The sequence below is a fragment of the Clarias gariepinus genome, chromosome 2 (assembly GCF_024256425.1).
Source record: "Clarias gariepinus isolate MV-2021 ecotype Netherlands chromosome 2, CGAR_prim_01v2, whole genome shotgun sequence".
Taxonomy (NCBI): Eukaryota; Metazoa; Chordata; class Actinopteri; order Siluriformes; family Clariidae; genus Clarias; species Clarias gariepinus.
In genome coordinates this window covers 14,510,826-14,534,040 of record NC_071101.1, presented here as the reverse complement: position 1 = coordinate 14,534,040, position 23,215 = coordinate 14,510,826, and the positions used below count along the sequence as shown (strand labels likewise).

Here is a 23,215-nt window from a genome sequence, read left to right as displayed (position 1 = left end):
ATCATTTCAGAAGGGTCAAATTATTGGCCTGCATCAAGCAAAGAAAACAACTAAGGAGATTTTTAATTACTGGAACAGAGTTAAAAATCCTTCAATACATTATCAATTACCAATCAAAATACCTATTTAAAAAAAATACAATTTCCCTTTGGGATTAATAAAGTACTCTCTCTTTTTCTCAATGATAGTTGTCAAGCGTCAACTTTGTGTAAGAGATATAGTCTGGAGAAAAAACATGAACAGAGATTACTTAAATACTTGATGTTCCATGGTTAAAAAAATCTAGTAAAAAAAAAAAATCACCCATGTTTAATAGTAAAAATTGTTTCTCATTTCCATAAACACAACGTCATGAGAAACCACAGCATTGGATTAGACTTTGAAGTGATGGAAAAAGGTCATGTGATCTGATGAGTTCAGATGGAGCCTATTCCAGAGTGATGGGTGCATCGCTTCATGCGCTTCAGTTCTTACTCTGATGCACCCATCACTCTGGAATAGGCTCAATCTGTTCTTATTTCTAGAGGACAATGCTAGTTTTGAGAAATAATAATAATAAGGAAAATGCATAGTTTCCAATATGTTTTCAAGTGCAATAGTTTATTATTAAATATGATTTCTAGTGCTCATAATTTTAATTCGGATAATAATACAGTATATTTTCTTTTGTTAAAATATCAGAGACTATTTTTCATGGTTTTCTTTATGGTTTGGCCTGTTCTTCTCAATACGACTGTAAAGCACCCCAGTGTCCGGACCTAGCGCTCTTCCTTCATAAGGACTACATCCTCCTTGATACTTTGACAGGAAATCGAGTGTGTTATTCCAGCTTCTCTCATCTGACCTCACCCCTATCCTGGACAGGATTTTATCTGCTACCGCCGGCACAGCGGGCTGCAGGAGAATGCCGTAGATCCTGAGACACTCCATGCACACGTGCAGTATGGTATCGTGCCAGAGTTTATCCTTGGCGTCGGTGCGGTCGAGCTTCCACGGCGCGTGTCTTTGAACAAAGCTGTTAGTCAGACGTACGCATGCGCTGATGGCCTCCAGTGCTTTGTACATTTGCAGGTTGTCAATGTAACGTTTCATCAGAGCAGGAAGCCCTGACACCGCTTCCACCATTTTGTAATCCTCCGACACCGCTCTTCCACTGGAATCTTCTGGAAAGGAGATGTTGCAGAACGGAGGATAAACCTGCTCCGGGTTGAGGGAGGGGGCGGTGCACCGGTTGAGAAGACCACCGAGAGAATCGGCTAGTTCACTGTTGCATAACTTCATCACCTTGTCATCGTCATAATCGCAGTCGGTATCTGGAACCCCTTGTCTGAGGAGAAAATATCTCAGCCCGTCCACTGTGAACCTCTGCGAGCTCTCGGCAGGATCTACTATGTTCCCGAGACTCTTGGACATCTTCTTTCCCCGTACTGTCCAATGTGAGTGCACGTATATGCCCCGAGGAAGGGGTAGTTCTGCAGCCAGGAGAAACGCAGGCCAATATATAGCATGGAACTTCAAAATATCCTTGCCTACGACATGATTGACAACGTTCCACCACTGCGAGTAGTTCTCCGGGTAACCCGCGACGGTCAGATAGTTCACCAAAGCGTCCAGCCACACGTAGATGGTTTGTTCGGGATCTCCAGGAACCGGGATGCCCCACTGCAGACGGCTTCTCTGACGAGACACCGACAAATCGGGCAGCTCGCTCTCCAGCCACTGGAGGACGAGATGGTAGAACTTCTCCGGCTGAATGGCTCTAGGGTTCGATCTTAACCACTCCTGGAGACTAGTTCGGAAATCGGAGAGGCGGAACAGGTAGTTGTCCTCCTTCATCCACTCCACCTGTTGGGGGACAAGACAGGAAGCTGAACTTTATAAAACTGCTCTGAGACAAAAACAATATTTTGTTTAGAGATCTAATCTTGAGTAAGCCCGTACTCATGGTGTAATGGAAGAAGACCTAGCAGAGAGATAAGAAGTCTTGGTAGGGATCAAGAATCCAGATTTGCCAATGGAGCCCATGCAGAGGTACCTGTACTTGATTGGTGGAGTTGTGTGGATTAGATGGAGGAAATTGATGACTGGAATAAACGAATGGGATGGAGCCCGAAAGGTTAGATGCATGGATGATTAGAAAGGATTAGATAGATCGGTCAGTCAATTTAATCAACCTTTTTTATACTTGCATAGAGGCTAACTTGTATAGCAGTTGTAGCCCTAACCTATATATAATATATATATATATATATATATATATATATATATATAAATGATACCCCCAGTCACCAGGGTATCTGTAGTACCCACCCGCCCATACACTCAGTATGTCAGTACTCAGTTTTTAGTAGGTGATTTCAATCAGAAAACGGGTCTACTCGCTGGTTCGAACCCCGGGTGATGCTGTTTTCCTCTCACAGCCAGAGGTCTAGAGAAAGCTGATTGGCCGAGCTCTCTCAGGGGGGAGGGATGAGAGGTCCTCGCGCTCCCACACAAATCACGGCTCTACAACCAATCAGGGGCGTCTGTGAGCCCGCGCACGCAAAAGGAGCGGCTAGCGCTTTCCTTAGAGTGTGTTACTCCGCCCCTAAAGGTGCGTGAGAGAGCAGTTCGAAAAGATGCGGTCGGCTGACGTCACGCGGTTCGGAGAAAACACGTGATAGTCTTCGGCCCTCCCGGCTGAGTGGTAGTAGTAGCCTTAATGTGGGAGCCCCCTAGTGACGGGGTCAAGGGTTAGAATTCTGCCTTGGGTGGAATTTGTGCGTTGAGTTTGCATGTATTAGGATGATAATTATCACAGAAGATGTAATTGACAATAATCCATGTTCCAATCCAGTAGGGACATAGTAGGCATTTATACACAGCAACATTCCATTTAAATGCTGCTGAGAACCAACAGGGTACGATGCTTAGTCCATGTGCATTTTGCTCTATGGCCAGAGGTTAAACTAAACATTTTCACATTTTAAAACATGTCCATGTATCTATGCTGTTCATTGGCAATATCTTCACAGTACTGTAGGAGTTTATATGTGTATATACAGTACATCATCCACCTAAACAGCGTTACTGAGGAGCTTCCTGTATAATTTAAATTAAATATTCCTCAGAGTGGGTTCTTAGTTTAAGGCAGGAAAAACAAATAGTAAACTCTAGTAGCAAATGTTAAGCATGAGTGTATATTAAAACTGACATTACATATTCACTTATCCTGTCTAATTCATCCTCAACGCGGAGCACTTGTAAATTACTTTCTGTTGTGTCTATAAAAAAAAAAACAGGGGAATGGTAGCTCAGAGGGTTAAGGCATTGATTTACTGGTCGTTAGGTCGTTGGTTCAAACCCCAGCTCCACCAGGTTGCCATTGTTGGGCCCTTGACCAAGGTCTTTAACCCGATCTGCTCCAGGGGTTATGTATCTCAGCTGACCCTGCTCTCTGACCCCAGATACTCTGGGATATGCAAAGAAAAAATTTCACTGTGCAATAATGTAAAGGCTTAGGCTAAAGTCCAATAGCTACATCTGAAAGATCCCCTTTCTTAAAAATAGTTTTCAGTACCTTATGTCCGCTCTCGGTGGAGATTCTGATCTCTTTGCCCGTGGAGTCTGTGCTCTCGGTCACCTGGCCGGGTGTGAGGAAGCTCTCGTCCGGTGTGGAGTACCAGCCTTCATATGTGCCCTTATAGATGAAGCCTTTATCAACGAGTGTAGTCCAGAAGTGTTCCACCGCCCGTCTGTGTCTGTCCTCCGTTGTCCGGACAAAGTCAGTGTACGCGATATTACAACTCGTGAAGACGTCACAAAACCTGCCCGACACCTCGGTGCAGAAACGGAGCGGCTCTTTACCGGCTGCGCTCGCCGCCTGTTGGATTTTCAGCCCGTGTTCATCGGTACCTGAGGAAAAAGAATTATGTTAAATAATGTACCATTAAATACAAAAGCACACAAGACTCACACAAGACTTATAGTTCACTGGTTGTATAAATAGGATAAAAATCATAGGACAGATATGTATTTGTGGACCAAAATAACTGGTTAAATAAAGAAACAAATCACCATAACTGGTGTTTGCTGTACTAAGCAATATCACAGTCGACGTCGTGCGGATATGCTGATATAGCGGGGCTGGCGCTGCCTTCACATCACAGCACTCCCTCTCATGGGATATCTCTTAATTAAATATGGATTTCACGAATGCATAAGGTGATGAGGAGCCACTGTCCATGGTTTGATTTTGAATTTGGGGTTAAACCCTGGTTTCCTCAGCGTTCTCAATATGCCTGTAGGTGGATCATCAACTCTAAACTACTAAGGTTACATGAACATACATAGTGGTGTGTTATGCAGGTTGTGTTTCCATTTCAGAACCCAGTGTTTCCAGAATAGTCTCCAGATCCACAACCCTGATCAGGATAAACTGCTTACAATGGATACATTGATAAATGGGTAGATGAATCAATGGATGCACAGAAAACTGGATGGATGGATAGATTAATCAATAAATGACTAGATGGATGAATGGATGGATGAATTAATCAATGAATGACTTTATAGACGAATGAATGGATGGATCAATGGATAGATGAATGAATGAATGAATGAATGAATGAATTGATGGATGGATGGATGGATGAGTAAATAAAAAAATTGATGGATTAGTCAATGAATGACCTGATGGATAAATGAGTGAATAGATGGTTAAATGGATGAATTGATGGATTAATCAATGAATAAGTGGGTGGACAAATGAACCAAATATGATTTGATGGATTAATCAATGAGTGGATTAATGGATTAATTGATTGATGAATGAATGAATAAATAAATTATTTCAATGGATTAATCAATGAATGAGTGGATGGATGAATGGATTAATGTATAAATGAATGAGTGGATGGATGAATGGAATGCTCAATATATGAGGGGATGGATACATAAATGGATGGATCAATGGACAGATAAATTATTAGATTGATGGATGAATCAATGAATGCGTGGATGAATGGATGTATTAATCAATGAATGACTTTATAGATTAATAAGTTGATAGATGGGTGAATGAGTGGATGTATAAATAAACAAATGTATGACTGGATGGATGGATGAACATGATGTCCACACTAGGATCAGTGTTGTCACTAAAGCTGCACTTCACCTGGTCTAAAGACCCACCTGTAGCGAACCTGGAGCTGAACCCCTGCATGAGCTTGTATCTGTGTATACAGTCGGCTGTCACGGCGGAGTACACGTGCCCGATGTGAGGAGGGCCGTTCACGTAGAAGATCGGAGTGGTGATGTAATGTGACCTCCGCGACTCCCCTGTGCACGCGCATCGCAAAACCGGGTGTGTGTGGACCCTCTTTGCCGGATGTATTGGAGAAAAACACGTCTGTTCTGCGCTCGAGCCGTATTTTAACACCTGGGGCAAAAACCTGCCCTTGTTTTGGAGTATAAATCTTTGTGAGCTCATTGTAAAAGTGAAAACACTCTACTTCCGGGTGCTGAACGGTTCTCACCATGTCTACGCAAATAAACCCCGCCTCCTGTGCTGTGATTGGCTGGTGTAACAGGAAGTGAAGGCTCTTTGATAATAAGAGTCTAATAATAAAAGTCTGGATGGATTAATTACTAACATGTAAATTAAAATTTAAAAAATAATTATTTACTTTATATTTTTCGTATTTTCGTTATACAGTAATACAAATGTAAATATTTTACATTGTTTTGATTATTTATAAATCCTTAAACATTTGAAACAATTTTTTTTTAAACCAAATATGATTGAAACAAATTAAAAACCAAATAAATCTGTACAGTGGTTTGTGTAGACCATCTTATAGCATTTGTCCACATTTCCAAGTGGGTTTCATCTAGGGTTCTCTAGTTTCCTTCCACCTCACTACAACAAGCGACTACGTGTTCTAAATTGTCCTCAGGTGTGTGTGCGTGTGCGCGTGAAGTCAGTGTGCTGTGATGAACTGTTCTCTCATACAGGGTGAATTGCCTCACTTTATGCATATTGTTCCCTCAATCCACTACAACACTAACCAGGATAAAACACTTACTGAAGTGAACGAATGTTACAAATTTGATTGTCAATATTTGACAGTCCCTTTTGCTTGGCCTTCTGTTAAACTTATGTTCATGGGTGAATGTAGGCTGGTTCGGCCTGCTACTGAGTACCACTTAAAGATGAAGTGGTGGTCTGCAGTACTAAAGGGAGGGTCGCTACTTGCCAAAACCCACACACAAAACCAGTCATGATAGCCCTTTCAGCAAAACACATCTGATAGCCTTATGTCATCTTCAAAAACACTTAGCTCAATGGCTCAACAGTAGCAGCTTGGAGCTGCTGGGGCTCAAACCACCAACCTTCCAATCGGCAAGCCAGAGCCTTATCTGTTTGAGTCACCACTACCCTGTCATATGCTTGATAAGCATCCCATTAAATATACAAACCCTGATAAACCACCCCAGACCATCATCCCTCCTTCACCAAACTTTACTTCCGAAACTACACTACCAGTTAAAAACTTGAACACACCTTCTAATTCAATGTTTTTTGCAATAGTTCTTGCAAGAACAGTAATTCCAAGTGCATTTGTAAAACCCATCAAGCACCATGGTGAAATCAACTCTGATGAAGACCATACCAGGAAAATGAGACCAAAACTTAAGTCTGCTGCAAGTTCATTTATAGAAATCACCTCAATTAACATCACCTCAGATTAGAGATGTTATGAAGGTTTTACGAAGCATAAGTAGCAGATACATCTCAATATCAACTGTTCATATTCCATATTTTCATATTTTGGATACCCTTATTATTGTTTTACAATGTATAAGGAAATAAATTAGATGATAATAAATTAGACATGGAATTAGAAGGTGAGTTTCAACTTTTAACTAGTTGGAAGACTGGTATTCTAGTATGTAAGGTTCTCCTGGTATCTGACAAACCCATATTCTTCCATCAGACTACCAGATAATGAAGCATGATTCATTAAGATATTTGCGTTGTCCATTGAAGCAGTGTGCTTTACATAACTCTAGCCAACACTTGCCTTTGTAAATAGTGATCTTGGATTTATGTGCAGCTTCTCAGATCTGGAAATCCATTTGGAACTCTGTAGTGAGTGACTGAGCAGAGACTTGAAGATTATTTTCTGCTACATGATACAGCACAGCAAGGCTGAATGGTCTGCTGCTTTAGTGCACTTGGAGGCACTTTCATTTCACAATAAAAGCACTTGACAAATCAAGTCAGAACAGAAATTTCTCAAACTTCTCAAATATCAGGTTCATTTCTGGCCCAGGAATTAGCCCCACCCGTAGCTAGAAAGGGACTCACCAGGCTGGGCTTGAATGGGGTTACACTCACTGAGTTTATCTGCTCCTGTGGTGTCCATGACAAGTTCATAAATTGTGATGCAACACTGATTTTACGCAATCTGGAAGTTCCAGTTGTGTGGCAAACTGATGGTGTGTTTTCTGTGTGAGTTTGGTTTAACAGTGTCTTTTCTTTGGAAATAACCAGCATATCTGAGGGATATTTTTCCTGCCTGCTTTGTCTGGATTTAAAATCATACACTATTCAACTGTATGTGTGTGTGTGTTTTTGCATAAAATTCTTGATGTATGTCAAAAGCACGATGTTCCTATTGGACACAATATTTCGACAGAAACAGTCAGTTAAAGAAAGAGGAAGGTTTGTCTTTTTTTTTTGACATGCAAGCTGTAAATTGATATCCTATCTATATCTCTATAAGTTTTTAATGTGGCACATTCAAAGAGGTTTCATCATGATGCGTCCCTAGACAGTGTGTCTGTGTGCTGTGTCAGACTCGCTCGTCTTGTTTAAGATACCTGTCACATCAAATAATCATCAGATTTCTCCATCTCTCTTATCCACATGTACTGATTTCCTACATGACAGTGGATGTTCTTCCTGCTTTAGTGTTCAAGTAAGAGAAAGTGATTTCTTCACAGAGTTTTGGAAAAGCAAACACTTCATAAAGATTTACTGTTGACCTGAAGCATTGACAACTACATTGTGAACTGAACACATGTGCCATGTCCTCTATAATCCTTTCTTGTTATCTATCATTTAAAAGCAGTCCTTTTAAAAATAAGTCACATTTAGTGAAAGAAATTATTTATGCAAGGAGTAAAACATGACGAGGCCTGTTGTTGTTGTGATGAATAATGCAAGGTGTAGTTACTGTTACCTTCCTAAAGTTGATTATTTTCCTATAACAGCACCTTCTGATGTCTCTTATTCCTCATACACAACTGTTACAAGAGGCGAAACCAGTTTCGATCATGCAAAATAAAACTATAAACTATACTCGTGGAAAATGTCTTTCAGGGGCTGAAATAGATTTTTTTTCGTTTGTTCTACTTTGAAAATACTGTATTTGTGACGATTACAACAAAAAGGTCAATAGTTCCTTAATTAACATCTTTCTAAAATATGTTTTAGAAAATTTTGACAGCTAGAAAGTAAGAAGTAGAACAAAAGGGGAGGAAGAAATTAAGATGTGAAGGGTAGGATTAAAATAGAGAAGATTCAAGAGAAAAGAAGTGCATAGGGCACAGTGGCATAGTGGTTAGCACTAAGGGATGCAAAATCTCAAAGGGATTTTTGATATCTCAAACGATTTAGCCATGGCAAGACCTTAAACTTATGGTGAAAAGTGGATAATAACTTCCTTTGTTATATATAATTATATAATTACATGATAAATTATATCATAATGGTATTGGTATGACTCTAAATGCATGTGCCCACTGTGCCCACTTTCTTTCTGGTGCGGCCATTGGGAGGAGATGGCGCAGGTGCTTGGATGGGCCCGATCATCATTGTTTTGCACCTGTATTTTACGGTTTGCAAAACGGCCCATACGAAATTTCGTATACACTTCCTAGGGGATTTATACGATTGCCACAAAACAGGCCAATATGATTTCAAGACATTAAGGATGCAAATATGTGAAAGGATTTTTGTTCATCAACAGGTCCAGACGTGGCGAGGCCTTAAACTTATGCCAAAAAGTGGTTAATAACTTCCTGAGTGACATCACATTGAGTGACATCACATTGAGTGACATCTTACTGTGATGTTTTTGTCCCTCAGCACTCAAGGCTTAACGATCATCTTTGCTTTGCAACTATATTTTATTTAGCTTTTATTCAGCGATTGTAAATGTATAAACTTTAACGTGATGCTCATGGATGTTTTACTACATTGTATGTGTATACATCTTGTCTCATGAAAATGATTATTATAAAATTATAATTAATACTGTAGAGTTTTTCCGGTGTTGAACAGCCTCGAACTTTGAACCGGAAGTAGTTTTTTTTCTCCTAACAGACAGCTCGAGACCGGCTTTACCGTATTCGGGGCTGGGATGATGATGAATTAAAACATCTCGTGTTTTGTATGATCAGATTCTCAAAAGCATTCGCTGCTGTTGTTTAGTGTGTAGACAGTATTTTCAATAGAATTATTATTTATATATATTAGAAAGATGTCCGTGGTCGGATTCGACGTCGGGTTTATGAACTGCTACATCGCGGTCGCGCGCGCCGGAGGCATCGAGACTATAGCGAACGAGTACAGCGACCGGTGCACACCGTGAGTAAACATGGCGGATCATTCAGCTCTTCATCATCAAGTATAACTGAGAAGTGGTGCTGTTTTTGGCAGATAATTATTTTATGTTTAAAGGGGGAAAAAATGCCGGGGCCGCGTTCAAAATAAATCGCTATGAAAAGTCTAGTGCACTAAATAGAGCGGAGATGCTATTATGCTCTAGTGCGCGTCCACAGTCAGGTGGCAGTTATTCGGGACGCAGCCCGTGTAGCACGCGCTGCTATTCAGCTAGGTTAGCGTGCTGGTTAGCCTTCAAAGCTACAGTACAATGCAATTGATTTAGAAACACGATGCTTAATGAGATAATAAACGCATTTAACGTTAACAATGTGTGTTTGTTAGTTGAACTTAAGGTTAAGGTTTTAAGTATTAATATTATATATATGTTTTTCTCGTTAGAAAGGAAATGATAAGCTAAGGTTGTAGCCTGAAGATGTTCTAGAAATTTCTCCTCCTCACCTGATCAGGGCTAGCCCTCCCTCTTGCCTTTGTTCATTAGACTTTCATCTTTTAGGAATTAATATTATTTTTTCCCTTATACAAAGTCTTTATGATTCTTTAGATTAATACATTTAAAGCAGAAACATTTGTAAAAGCCAGCATTTCCCATATTTTTCCTAACATCCACGTTCAGTGCAGAGCCTAACATAAGATCAGGTCCATTAACTTGAGAAATATTTTCTTCAGTTCTGCAAAATTACCAAGACTTTTACTTTGTTTTCTTGATAAGGAAGACTTGTATTTAGTCATGTATTTATTGCATTTATATTTTTATTTACATACTAATAAACACTACAATTTAAGGCCCTTTTCTATTCCAACATGACTGTCCCCAAGTGCACAAAGCGAGGACTATAAAGACATGGTTTAATGAAATCGGTTCAGTTGATCGAGGACCTTTTAGGATGAACTGGGACGGAGGTGGCATGGCCTTCTTTATAAATCCTCTACTGAATGAATGGGCAGGAATTCCCACAGAAACACTCACTCTTGTGGACTGCCTTTCATGAAAAGTGGAAGCTGTTATAGCTGCAAAAAGGGGATTAACTCCATATATTGAAGTGTATGTGTTTGCATGCAATGTCATTGCAGGCTTGGCCCAATACTTTTGTCCATATAATGTAGCTTAGACATTCCAATAATAATCAAATCAGTTAATTTCTCCATCACCTGTTCATCCCTCTGTTTAACCTTCATGTCTAGAGAAACCTAAAATTCTGTATTCCCAACATCGGATGCTTGACACAGTAACTGAGCTGACTAAAGTTACAGATGCTGTGTTGATTTATTTGAGCAGTATTACATGACAGGCTGTGCCATATTGCTGGATATAGCACGGCAGTGATCCCTTCAGCACACGCCCTGTGCCCTCGTGCCCTCGTGCTTACAACCGCATCTTATTATTGATATTACTTAAATAATTCGGATAACCACCTCACGTATGACTTTAGTCAGCTCAGTTGCTGTGATACACATCCAATATACGGTGCAACCTTAAATGTTATTTTGCTTTTATACAACAGTATAGTTGTGCCTTGGATCAGGGGTTGGAGTGCTCTTTGGGATTCAGCTTTTTGTTAGTAGCTAGTTGGCTTTGCAGCTGTAAATAAAAGAACACACAGGTCAGATGCGATTCATACTAAACTTATACTAAACATGTATTTTCTTGCTAAAAGTGCTTTTGGTGTACTTATTTGTTTATTTTTTTTAGTACTCGGGACCTTCGAGACCTACAGCAAAGGCGAATAATGACTGTTAGAACACCTGTGACATGGAGTGAGGCATAGTGCAAAAGGTCCCAGTGCTGTTACTGTACATTATTAGCACCCATGAAACACCTCTCGTCCAATCAGAGTGCTCGGTCAGAACTAACTGTTAGAGTTGGTATACCACAACTTCAGATCTGATTTAACAGTAGCTCTGACTGTAATCCTGACTGAAAAGGTTTATATTAATGTTTCTTTTTCAGTAGTAACGACTTGCACCGTACTCTGTAACAAGTATAAATCCTAAAAAGATTATAGAGTTGTCTTTTTAATCTTTTTAATCTTTCTGAAAGGAGTCTCCCATGTCAGAGATTTTTTAAAAGGGTTCTATACTAGGGGCTTCTTAGGGACTAGGGAGTAAATCTGACCCCAAAGTCCAGTTTGTACATGTAGTCTGGACACTCCAGCATGTCCAGGCATGGAGCCGAATAAAATGCTCCATGAGTAAATGCTTGAATGAAAACCAGGTGTACGTTATGTACACTTGCTTATGTACACTTCAGATCAAATGTGAAAGCTACAGAGGAGTGAACCACTGTTTACATCTGTCTCCTTTCAAATCTGTGTAGGTGTTAATCTTAGTACCTGATGGAATGGGAAGGCTGGCTAGAGTGTGGTTCTTACTAAATCTATTATCTGACTGTGTCGATACACACATGTGCTCATAATAACGATGGAAGCTGCTCGGCTGGGGAGTCAGTTGTACCAAAGCATAGTACGGAGTAATTGGTGTGATAGGAGTCAAAGTCACCTAACGTTTTGCTTATTTTAATCTGGTTTTATTCTCAATAGCTCCCTCATATCTTCCAAACTCACTTAGAGGAGAGCACAGAGACTATCCGACCTCTTCCACATCCCTGAACCCATGGTTGGTTCCTTTCACCCATGCGGCAACTGACAGTTAGTGGAATTAACGATTGTAGATACTGAGTGATACTTGAAGTTCAACATCCCAGTGCTGTTAGTGTTCATTATCAGCACTCATGGGAAGCCTCTTGGCTATTGCTCGGTCACAGTTACTATAATACACTTTAGACCACGAGGTTGAAATCGCAAATCTGATAAACGTCAAGGCCATTTGATTTTTAACAGAATTATTTATTTCTTCACTTATTGACCCAAACCCTGACACAGTACTTCCCACCGTTGGTGCTTGTTTGTCAAACCGAATCCAACCTATAATTTTACCGTATAAGAACTACACTGTCTTTGAATCTTATGCAGCATGTTGAATAAATAGTTCATGTAATTTAACATGCAGGTGTTGTGATACGGCTCGAATATGAAGCCACATGTAGGTTTATTTTTCCAATGACAGCAGAAGTGCTTTATTTCCATTACACACACACACACAGCAATCTGCTCACACTAACACATCATCATTATTATTATTAATAAACCCTTTTATGTAGTAATATAATAAAAGCAAATGTTCATAGAATAATCATAGTAATAATAATAATAATTATATACCTATTTTGGAGAAAAATATAAGCAATGTTCTTGATATTGTACAGGAATATCACAACACAGTTGTTCTCTCAAGTCTTTTTTTTTAATCACTTTAAATTTAATAAGAAATGCAGCTTGTTATGTTCCTGAGAAACCACAAAGTATAAAAACCCTCTGTCTAAAGAAATCATGTGGCAGATGGTGAAAATTAAAAACGTCTTAATCTCTTTAAAGAAACACTGAGTCAATATTTGTACATGCTTGTTGAAGTATTTATGTGACGTGATCAGCATGTATATACTGTAGGTACACTGTTACTATAGTAATATTAGAACAAGCAAAATAATGTGGGTCTTGTTAAAGGGCCGATCAGTGACTCTGGGATTGAAGCTCATAACATTCTGTGAATACTGGTGTAAACACTGGTCTACGTTTTCTACTAAAAGATAAAAAACGAAATACAAAAGTTTTTTTTCCCCTCCCAATGGGAAGTTTAACTAATTTTCCCTGTTGCGTCTTTTTTTAAATTTATTTCTATTTTAGAGCATGTGTATCATTCGGGCCAAGAAATCGATCCATCGGTGCGGCCGCAAAAAGCCAGGTATGTGACGACAGACAGATTACTACGGTACGAATGAAATCTTTAACGTGTTCTGATTAACAGCTGCTTACTTTCTTTTTCTGCTGTTTGAAAAACGCAGGTGGTGACTAACGCTAAGAACACCGTGCAGGGCTTCAAGCGTTTCCATGGCCGCGCTTTTTCAGACCCGTTCGTTCAGCGTATGAAATCCAATCTCGTTTATGAGCTTTCGCAGATGCCAACAGGGACCACAGGAATTAAGGTAAGTGATGGAGGAGCGCTTAGAATCTCATGAAGGGGAGTGAAAGGAAACGCATCGGGTTTTATTTATCCACAGGCGCTTTTAACTTGAGCGATGAGCAACCCAGTCCGGGGATGTTATTTATAAACAACATGGAGTCAGTCTTTACTCAGTGCAGAAAAAAACAGGAAAAGACAATATTCCTGTACAACTTGAGGCTTGGTGTGAGGCAGAGAACTCCCTCTAACTGAGAAGGAATCAGGTGTTGACCTGGAAACCCGGCCCTGTAGAACACTTCCAGAGTAATGACAGATCTCTCTCCAGGAGCGGGGCGTATACGATGCCCCATGTGCCTAGGCATGTGGATCAAAAAAAAAAAAAAGTACTTGCACCAATAATAATTCTTGATAATTAGTAACTACCAGAAACAGGTTTACCCTCCCAGGTGATGACATGAGACATAGTAACACATGTAATCTCACACACACACACACACACACACACAGTGTTAGAGCTAAAGGTGTTTCTGCATTAGTACTGATATACTCTTGGAGAAAGGTTTCCCCTGAAACGAATCTATAGAATGAAACAAACATCTTAACTTGCACGGAAAATCTTGTTGTCTGTCCCTGAAGCCCAGACGAGATCATGTCCCTAATTTTATATATATATATATATATGTCATCACTGTCCAGCTTTATTCCCCAAACGTCAGTTTATTGTTTATCAGCGTTGCCTGATTTAATTGTTCTTCAAAGGCGGCTTTTTTCATTTCCACAGTCTCCAGTTTGACTTTTCTAAATTCTTCATTGTGCTTTTTTTTTTTTTTTTTTTTTTTTTTGACATTCTTCTGTTTTCTCAGGTCACGTACATGGAGGAGGAGAAGGTGTTCAGTATCGAGCAGGTCACAGCCATGCTCCTTACCAAACTAAAGGAGACGGCCGAGAGCGCGCTGAAGAAGCCCGTGGCCGACTGCGTCATTTCGGTGAGTCCGATTAGTTTTATTCACGTAGGTGTTCAGTCTGGTTCAGATCTGATGAGTTTTAATGGTATGGCATAAGAGTTACATCATTTGTGGTGTATGTATGTTTGGATTGGTGCGGCCTTTTTTTTATTTTCACTCATCAGGATGAAAATGTTTGACTTAAGGATTAAACTGGCTTCTCTTTTAATTTGTCATCCTGACTGTATTTCACTTAAGCATTCATCGTTGTTGTTGTTGGTTTTTTTGGTGAGTATTTATTTATTTTCACCTGAGGCATTCATCCCATCCCATCACACAGCTCAGTGATGTCTGTGATGTTTTTTTAAGGTTCCTTGCTACTACACGGATGCTGAGAGAAGGTCAGTCGTCGATGCAGCTCAGATCGCTGGACTCAACTGTTTGAGACTCATGAATGAAACGACAGCAGGTAAACTCCGCCTGGCACTAAAAGTGCTAAACATTCATCTCACTTTTATGTTCATCCTCGAGTCAAGTGTTAGAACAATGACCGAGATGTCCGTTTCTCCCCGCAGTGGCTCTGGCGTACGGGATTTATAAGCAGGACCTGCCGGCTCCAGAGGAGAAGCCCAGGACCGTGGTGTTTGTCGATCTCGGTCACTCAGGCTACCAGGTTTCTGTGTGCGCCTTTAACAAAGGCAAGCTCAAGGTGCGTACGGAACTCGAGTTTTCTTGGGATTTCTGTCGTCCTAAATAGGAAATGTGAAATGCATCAGCTCTCGGTTCCTCTCTGTCCCGAACAGGTTCTTGCGACAGCGTTTGATGATCAGTTAGGAGGAAAAGACTTTGACGAGGTGCTTGTGAACCATTTCTGTGAGGAGTTTGGAAAGAAGTACAAACTGGATGTCAAGTCCAAGCCCAGGGCTCTGGTGCGCCTCTATCAGGAGTGCGAGAAACTCAAAAAGCTGATGAGTGCCAACTCGTCTGACCTGCCCCTCAACATCGAGTGTTTCATGAACGACATTGATGTGTCTGGACGTCTCAACAGGTAAACTCAAGGCTGGGTTGTGAAAGTTGATGGATTTGAAGCGATGATTGCAGCTGATTGTGATGGACTTAATTTAAGACGTATGCATTCAAATCCATCTTCATCGCATGGTGTGGTTATCAGGGATGGGCATCACCAGTCACCTCCCGATACGATGATGATCACGATACTTGGGTATCTTGGGCTAGCCAATTTCTCCCCGTCACTAGGGGGCTCCCACATTAAGGCTACTACTACCACTCAGTAGGGAGGGCGAAGACTATCCCGTGTTTCCTACAAGCCGCGTGACATCAGCCGACCGCATCTTATCTATTATATTTAAATTAAGCAAGAAAAGCTACAATTTTACTGAGCAAAACTTTCGATAATGTAACACCATGTAAAATCCGTTTCTGTTGCCCCATCCAGAAGCTTCTGCGTTCTGGACGGACTCTGCAATCTGAGGCTGACCACTGGTCACGGCCAATCAAACAGAAAAAACAGCCAATTTCTGGTCACTGGCTGATCGACCGGGTCATCTCTATTATAAATGTAAACAAATAATTTTGGAGTCACAAAAGAATCGCAATTCATAACTGTATCTCTAGTGAGAATTTAGCAGCCTGGCTGTATGGCACGGTTATAAACACAATACAGAAGTATGTGCATGAAATATTGGAATATACAGTCTGAAACAGGATTCAGTGATGTAGCACGATTCTCGTGTGTGGCCATGCATGTAAATTGACTCCAAAATTTTATTCTATTTTTCTTTCATTATAATTAAAAACGGCTGTAAAATGATGCTGTTCTGCTGTAATCCTACAGGGGGCACACTTTACACTGTTCACACATTGACAAGCGGTATGGTACAAGCAAACTATTTTCTTTGAGTTTAGAATTGTAACAAAATCTAAAGAATGTAATATTGAATTGGGATAACTATGAAATTGCGATATTTGAAAAACAAAACAAATCAAAACAGCACCTAGGTATCGTGATATCGTATCAGGTGATCTCTGGTGATTCCCGTCCCTAATATACATTGTGTGTGTTTAACTATGTCCTCTTCACATCCCAAATCTGAACTTCATCAGTCAGTGTTTGTGTCCTTGTGTTGTCACAGAGGTCAGTTCGAAGAGATGTGCGTCGACATTCTGGCCAGAGTGGAATCTCCTCTGCGTAGTGTAATGGAGCAAGCAAGTGAGTAGCAGAAGTCTGTTGATCTCTGGTTATGACACTGTCCTGCTCTAATGCTCTGACTGTGCTTCTTGTTATAGACCTGAAGAACGAGGACATTTACGCTGTAGAAATAGTGGGCGGTGCCTCAAGAATACCAGCAGTTAAAGAACGAATCGGCAAATTCTTCGGGAAGGAACTGAGCACGACCCTGAATGCAGATGAAGCCGTGACTAGAGGATGTGCCCTTCAGGTCTGACTGCTCTCTACATCCTGCGATGATTATTTCATCAGAAACGCTGCACTAAGCCTTTTTTTTTTTTTTTTCAACGCGACAGCAAATTTCAGTGCCAGAGGCAACATTTACAGAGTGCAGAGAAGGGAATGATAAGATTTAAGAGTTAGACGTTATGAGAAAGTTATGGATGTTTATTGCATCTCCGTGAGGTTTATAGTCTCATAAAGCGTTTTTTTTCTTTCCACAGTGTGCAATTTTGTCTCCTGCCTTTAAAGTCCGTGAGTTTTCCATAACAGATGTTGTCCCTTATCCAATCTCTTTAAAATGGAGCTCTGCAGCAGAGGACGGCGTGAGGTGCGATTATAACATTTGAGATTAATTAAATTCTCCCTTCCATTAAAGTTCACTTTATTTATAAAGGACAATCCTTTAAATTTTAAAACCTGTACTTGATTTATTTTTATTTTTTCCTTAGTGAATGTGAGGTGTTCCCAAAAAACCATGCCGCTCCGTTCTCCAAAGTGCTAACCTTCTACCGAAAAGAGCCCTTCTCTTTGGAGGCCTACTACAACAGCCCTAAAGAGCTGCCTTACCCCGACCCCACAATAGGCAAGTCATAGTTCAGCCGATTACTACTTCTTTATTAAAGGATAGAGCATAACTAAACAGGTTGTGTCTGATGATTCCCAGGGCAGTACATGATCCAGAAGGTCGTGCCCCAGGCCACGGGTGAGAGCTCTAAAGTGAAGGTCAAGGTGAGGATAAACATCCACGGGATCTTCAGCGTGTCCAGCGCTTCACTGGTGGAGGTGTTGAAGAACGAGGAATCCGAGGAGCCCATGGACACAGAACAGATCACATCACCGACCGCAGAGAAGGAGGAAGAGGTGCTGCACTCTTACACACAGCAGGTGTTTTTTAACATACAAAATAAACATACAAAATAACGACATTCCTTTTTATAGAAGAAAAAACTGAATATACTAAACACTTAGTTGTGCATTATGAGCTACACTATATTGCCAAAAGTAATTACTTCCCTGCTTTCACATCCAGTTTTCAATCCATAAGATTTAATATGATGTTGGCCCACCCTTTGTAGCCATAACAGCTTTAACTTTTTTTTTTTTGGGAAGGCTTTCCACAAGGTTTAGAGGTGTGTTTATGGGATTTTTTGACCATTACAAGTAGTCCTTAACTTACAAACGAGTTCCGTTCCTGGAGCATGGTCGTAAGTCGCATTTGTTTTTAAATTGACAAAGTGAGACTTGTACGCCTTTGAGATGAATATACTGTACAATGTAAAGCATACTAATCCACTTGGCTAAATCCCTGTCTCCTTTCCGCACACTGCCATCATGTGGCCAAAGTGTGTAAACGTGCCTAAGGAAATGAATCTTGCAGTAAAATGTGGTGGCTCAGAGGGCTAAGGCACTAAGTTACTGATCAGAAGATAGCCGGTTCGATCCCCAACTCCACCAGGTTGCCACTGTTAGGCCCCTTGAGCAAGCTTCTTAACACTATCTGCTCCAGGGGCGCTGTGTCATGGCTGATCCTGCGCTTCGACCCCAGTTACGCTGGGATATGTGAAGTAGGAATTTCACTTTGCTGTAATGTTAATGTGACAAATAACAGTTTAACCAGCTTAAATGTAACAGTGTTGTCTCTGCGCCTTCAAAACGCTCATTTCTCTTGCACCCCCACCCCCTCACATACAATATACCGGAGACACATTTTATACATTTACTTACATGTTGAAATTGTTTTATATAATTGTAAATATTGGTATCTGATGCACTGCAGTGTCGGATTTTTGTACAATACACATGAGCTGCTTTCGTGATTTGTTTGCATTTACAAATGTTCTTAGAACCGCAGTCTGTTCGCATCTGCGTAAATTCATAACTCGAATGTTCATAAGTTGGAGACTACCTGTATTTTAAACTGATAAGCAGGCTGAAATAGAATTATTGTATGCGTATTTCTTTAAGATCTACATCAACTCCATGACTGACTTTAACTGTTGTTCCCCCTCACAGAACAAAATGCAAGTGGATGAAGAGCAACAGACGGCCCAGGATAATGGAGAGAAAGAAGACGGAGAGAAGAAAGCAGAGACAGAGGAGATGGAGGTAGTACAAGAATAACGCACACCATCCTCACACATTAAAGAAATCCTCGACTATTTAGACCATCATGTGCTGACTGAATGTCGTTTTCTCTTTATTCAGACATCGGCAGAGGAAGGCAAGCAAGAGAAGAAGGCAGATCAGCCTCCGCAGGCTAAAAAGGCGAAAGTGAAGACAAAAGTCCTGGATCTGCCTATTGAAAACAATCCGCAGTGGCAGTTAGCGATCGAGATGCTCAATCTGTTTGTGGAAAATGAGGTAAGTTTTTTAGAAATTGATCAGCTATATTAAAGGTGTAGGATTTTATTATGTTTTTTTTAAGATTGCCTCTATATTACGTGTTTTCAAACAGGGAAAGATGATCATGCAGGATAAACTGGAAAAAGAACGAAACGATGCCAAGAACAACCTGGAGGAGTACGTGTACGACATGAGGGACAAGCTGCACGGGATGTTCGAGAAGTTCATCAGTGAAAGTGTGAGTACTGAGCTCAAACAGACTGCAGAGGTCACACCTACATATTTATCCATACGCAAACCTAAGACATTATCCATTTTTATAGTACTGCAGATCTGCCATCACATGGAGAAACCTTATCCCTTTAACAGCAAAGCATCAGTTAGAACGAAACCAAATACAGTTCATCTGGAAGTAAAAATCTAATCTGAACAAGAAGGGTGCAGGAAAACTCGCTCACTCACTCACAGGGTCGCGGAAGGTTTTTTTTATTTTTTTGCACATGTCCCCTTAGGGTTTACAAGTGTGAGGTTCGAGTCTGTTGAATGTTTGTCAGTTGTTCAACAGTTGAGTTTACACCGGACATCCTTTTTGACATCATAGGCATCTCTAAACAACCTGCATGTGTACATTGTGCAGTTTGTTTACACCCAACTTCCTGCTCTTTCTCTTTTCTTGGCACAGGACAGGGACACACTGTCATTAAAGCTGGAGGACACCGAAAACTGGCTGTATGAAGACGGAGAGGACCAATCAAAACAAGTGTACATCGACAAACTCAACGAATTAAAGGTAACCGTGTTGTGGATTCGGCTCGTATTAAAAAAACGTTCACTTCATTTTCAACACTAGTTTATAGTATAATTGGTTTGGTCGTGTTTTATAGAAACTGGGCCAGCCCATTCAGGACAGATACACAGAGTCCGAGGAGCGGCCAAGGGCTTTCGACGAGCTCGGGAAACAGCTTCAGCAGTACATGAAGATAGTGGAGGCCTTCAAGATGAAGGTAAGCACTGATTAGCACGGGAGTCGCAGGAATGTTTTTATCTGAACATCAGTTGAAAGAAGCGTTTATCTCTCTCACCTTGAAGGAGGAGCAGTATGAGCATCTGGAGGAGGCTGAGATTCAAAAGGTTGATAAGATGGTGAGTGAAGTTATGATGTGGATGAACAGCAAAATGAACCAGCAGAGCAAACAGAATCTCACCGCGGATCCAGTGGTGAAAGCTGCGGAGATTACGGCAAAAACCAGGGTGAGTTTTAAGCAGCAGTCGCGTTTTATGTTCATTCTTAACGTACACGTCTCTTTAACCATTTTGGTAAGTTTTACCCACAAAATTTATTTTTTATTTTTTTTTAATCATAATTAGTTCTTGCTAATCCAAACCCAAGAGCAAACTCTCCTCTACTACTATTATTAGATAGTAGTAGTAGTAGTAGTGGTAGTAGTAGTAACCACACTAGCACATACTGCAAAACACACACATGGAGAAAAGCACTTCCTGCCTTGTTCTTTATATATTAGCTCACAGATTGTCTATTGTCACTCTGCAATTTAATTAAGGTTTTTTTTTCATGGCCCTTTTAATTAATCGCCGTCAGCTTTTTATTCTGAATCTATTCACAACCTGAAGGTAAACTTGCTAATGTTTATTGGTCTAAATTTGGCAGAATCCTTTATAATATCCAACTCACTCACATTTTCGCTCTCACTTTTACCATCAACTTCATCTTCACAGTGTACGGTGTATGGTGCAATACTGCTACCTACTGGACAAGACTGTATCAGGAGAATGGCAGAGAAAAAAAATTATTAGCACTTCCTATAAGACACAACATTTAAACACTAAGTTACACAGCACTGGATCGCTTATGAGATAGTTATAATACGTCAGAGCTGGTAAGAAATATGGCTGCTTGAGACGACAAAAATTAAACATCAGTGCTGTTAAACTGAATAGAATTGAGAGTCACCGTTCCCAACAAATATAACTAAGTTGAATACCTATAAGAAGACTGTTAAACCTCTCTAGTGTCGCTGTGAGTGACTGGAGAGACACAGAGTATACGATCACTGCCATCCCGAGAGCTAAGAGTCAGCTCTTATTTTTATGATTGCTCCTATTTCTTTTGTATTAACCAACTTCTTGAAGAAATTGTATTTACCAGAATCAAGTTCCTTGTGTGTGTCAACATACTTGGCGAATAAAACCTTATTTTGATAACCGACCTCCTTTTTATTACTAAATGCCCTATAACAACAGAAGACCTCATACTTACTGTAAGTCATTTTTATGGTGCAGCAACCTTTGTTTTTTTTGTAGTGCTCTTTATTTCTATAAAAAAAAAAAAAAAAAACATTTTTACACTTTGATCTTTTATTCACACTCATCAGGAATGAATCAAGCAGTAAAAGTCTATGGTGGTTGTGTTAATAGCTCATATGATTTTGTTAATGTTGTGGTTTAATAACCTGAAGGGTTTTTGATTGCAGAACCCCTGGGTGCCGGGCTGAAAGTGTTGAGCCATGATCTCGTGCACCGTATCAAAGCTGAGCCAGTGCTCTAATGCTGGCTTTAACAAACCTAGGATAGAGTTTTCCTGCGTTATGCTTGTATATGTGACTTTAGCCTTTTATTCATTTAAAAATGAGCTTTCCTATGTTGTCAGTTGTTGATTGTGAGATGAAGTTAATTAGTTATAATAAACAAACATGTCTCTCTCTCTCTCTCTCAGGAGCTGTTCTCCAGTTGCAATCCGATCGTGACCAAACCCAAGCCTAAAGCAGAAGTACCAAAAGACGAAAAACCAGCAGAACAGAACGGACCAGTCAACGGGCAGGAAAACCCAGAGGCTGAGCCCAGTGCCAACGACCAAACGTCCACAGACGGGACAGAAGGCACCGACTCCAAACCCCATATGGATCTCGACTAAGAGGACTATAAGGTTTCTCAGTCGCTGTTCCGGTCATTCCGTCTCCCCTGCCATGGGGTCGTTTTGAAAGTCAGAATCATTAGTGGTTAAATGGTGCATGTCCTTTCTTTTCTTAAAAAAAAAAAAAAAGAATAAAATACAGCATAATGCAATAAAATTGTTCATTGCCATCCATGCTGTGTGTGCACATGACTGAGTATATGTGATGTATTCTACAATATTTGGGTCTGTGGAAACTGGTGAGTTTTAATAAATATGGACTTTAAATTGTCACTCTGTGTGTTGGTTAGTGAGTTTGTTTGGTTTTGTCTCGTCGTAAGTGACACATGATAGTAAAGGTAGGTAGGCATTTGAGACTGTGTTTAAGACTGAACCTGGCAGCAAATCTGCCTCCTGTTGTGTTCAGTGTAGCGCTTTAGCAGTGCTTTAACTTTGCACAATAGAGGTGTAGAGTCACTCATTAATATTTCCAATGTGGTAATCAGTTACGTGTCATTTTCCATTTACCAAGACAAAGGAAGGTCAGAGTCATTTCAGTGTGGTCCTGTCACCAAAACAGAAAGCCAAACGTGTGGATGAACCGTGTGGAAATCATTTAGACACTCAGTGGTACTTGCTTTATAATAACACATTTATTCTCCATATTTGATGGTCATACTGTACTGTTGCCTTAAGTATCTGGTGTACATAATGGTGAGTGTGTAAAGTAAGTGTTAAACACATTTCTTTTTCATCTTGAGCATTAAGTTTATACAAATTTATGCCAAATGAGTAAAAATCATGTGATCGGCAACCGACAGAAACTGCTGTCCTGCGGAAACACTCATTTACAG

The 23,215-nt window shown here is 40.4% G+C and overlaps 2 protein-coding genes across 3 annotated transcripts; one reads left to right on the top strand and one right to left on the bottom strand.

The window, feature by feature from the left end:
• Positions 1-35: 35 nt before the first annotated feature.
• On the bottom strand, positions 36-5,492 carry mars2 (methionyl-tRNA synthetase 2, mitochondrial). The gene is made up of 3 exons (XM_053515393.1): positions 5,173-5,492; positions 3,560-3,894; positions 36-1,845 (listed from the first exon to the last, which is right to left on the bottom strand). Exons 1-3 carry the CDS (start codon positions 5,468-5,470, stop codon positions 685-687), a joined length of 1,794 nt encoding a protein of 597 aa, XP_053371368.1. The 5' UTR covers positions 5,471-5,492; the 3' UTR covers positions 36-684.
• Positions 5,493-9,364: 3,872 nt separating this feature from the next.
• hspa4b (heat shock protein 4b) lies at positions 9,365-22,655 on the top strand. 2 transcript variants are annotated; one of them, XM_053477043.1, is made up of 19 exons: positions 9,365-9,637; positions 13,417-13,474; positions 13,575-13,715; positions 14,557-14,679; positions 15,007-15,106; positions 15,213-15,346; positions 15,441-15,685; positions 16,791-16,867; positions 16,945-17,096; positions 17,329-17,435; positions 17,557-17,690; positions 17,772-17,968; positions 19,121-19,213; positions 19,313-19,468; positions 19,563-19,688; positions 20,133-20,240; positions 20,335-20,454; positions 20,540-20,701; positions 22,185-22,655. In XM_053477043.1, exons 1-19 carry the CDS (start codon positions 9,531-9,533, stop codon positions 22,380-22,382), a joined length of 2,538 nt encoding a protein of 845 aa, XP_053333018.1. In that variant the 5' UTR covers positions 9,365-9,530; the 3' UTR covers positions 22,383-22,655. The 2 variants fall into 2 exon arrangements, with proteins under 2 accessions (XP_053333018.1, XP_053333011.1); XM_053477036.1 differs by having other exon boundaries at positions 17,772-17,992.
• Positions 22,656-23,215: the final 560 nt, after the last annotated feature.

Coding starts and splice junctions, on each gene's coding strand:
- mars2 (XM_053515393.1), bottom strand. CDS start 5,470: ATGAGCTCACAAAGATTTATACTCCAAAACAAGGGCAGGTTTTTGCCC. Junction 3,895..5,172: donor CAGCTCCAGGTTCGCTACAG/GTGGGTCTTTAG, acceptor CTTTTTCCTCAG/GTACCGATGAACACGGGCTG. Junction 1,846..3,559: donor CCACCGAGAGCGGACATAAG/GTACTGAAAACT, acceptor GTCCCCCAACAG/GTGGAGTGGATGAAGGAGGA.
- hspa4b (XM_053477036.1), top strand. CDS start 9,531: ATGTCCGTGGTCGGATTCGACGTCGGGTTTATGAACTGCTACATCGCG. Junction 13,716..14,556: donor CAGGGACCACAGGAATTAAG/GTAAGTGATGGA, acceptor CTGTTTTCTCAG/GTCACGTACATGGAGGAGGA. Junction 20,455..20,539: donor TGGAGGCCTTCAAGATGAAG/GTAAGCACTGAT, acceptor CTCACCTTGAAG/GAGGAGCAGTATGAGCATCT.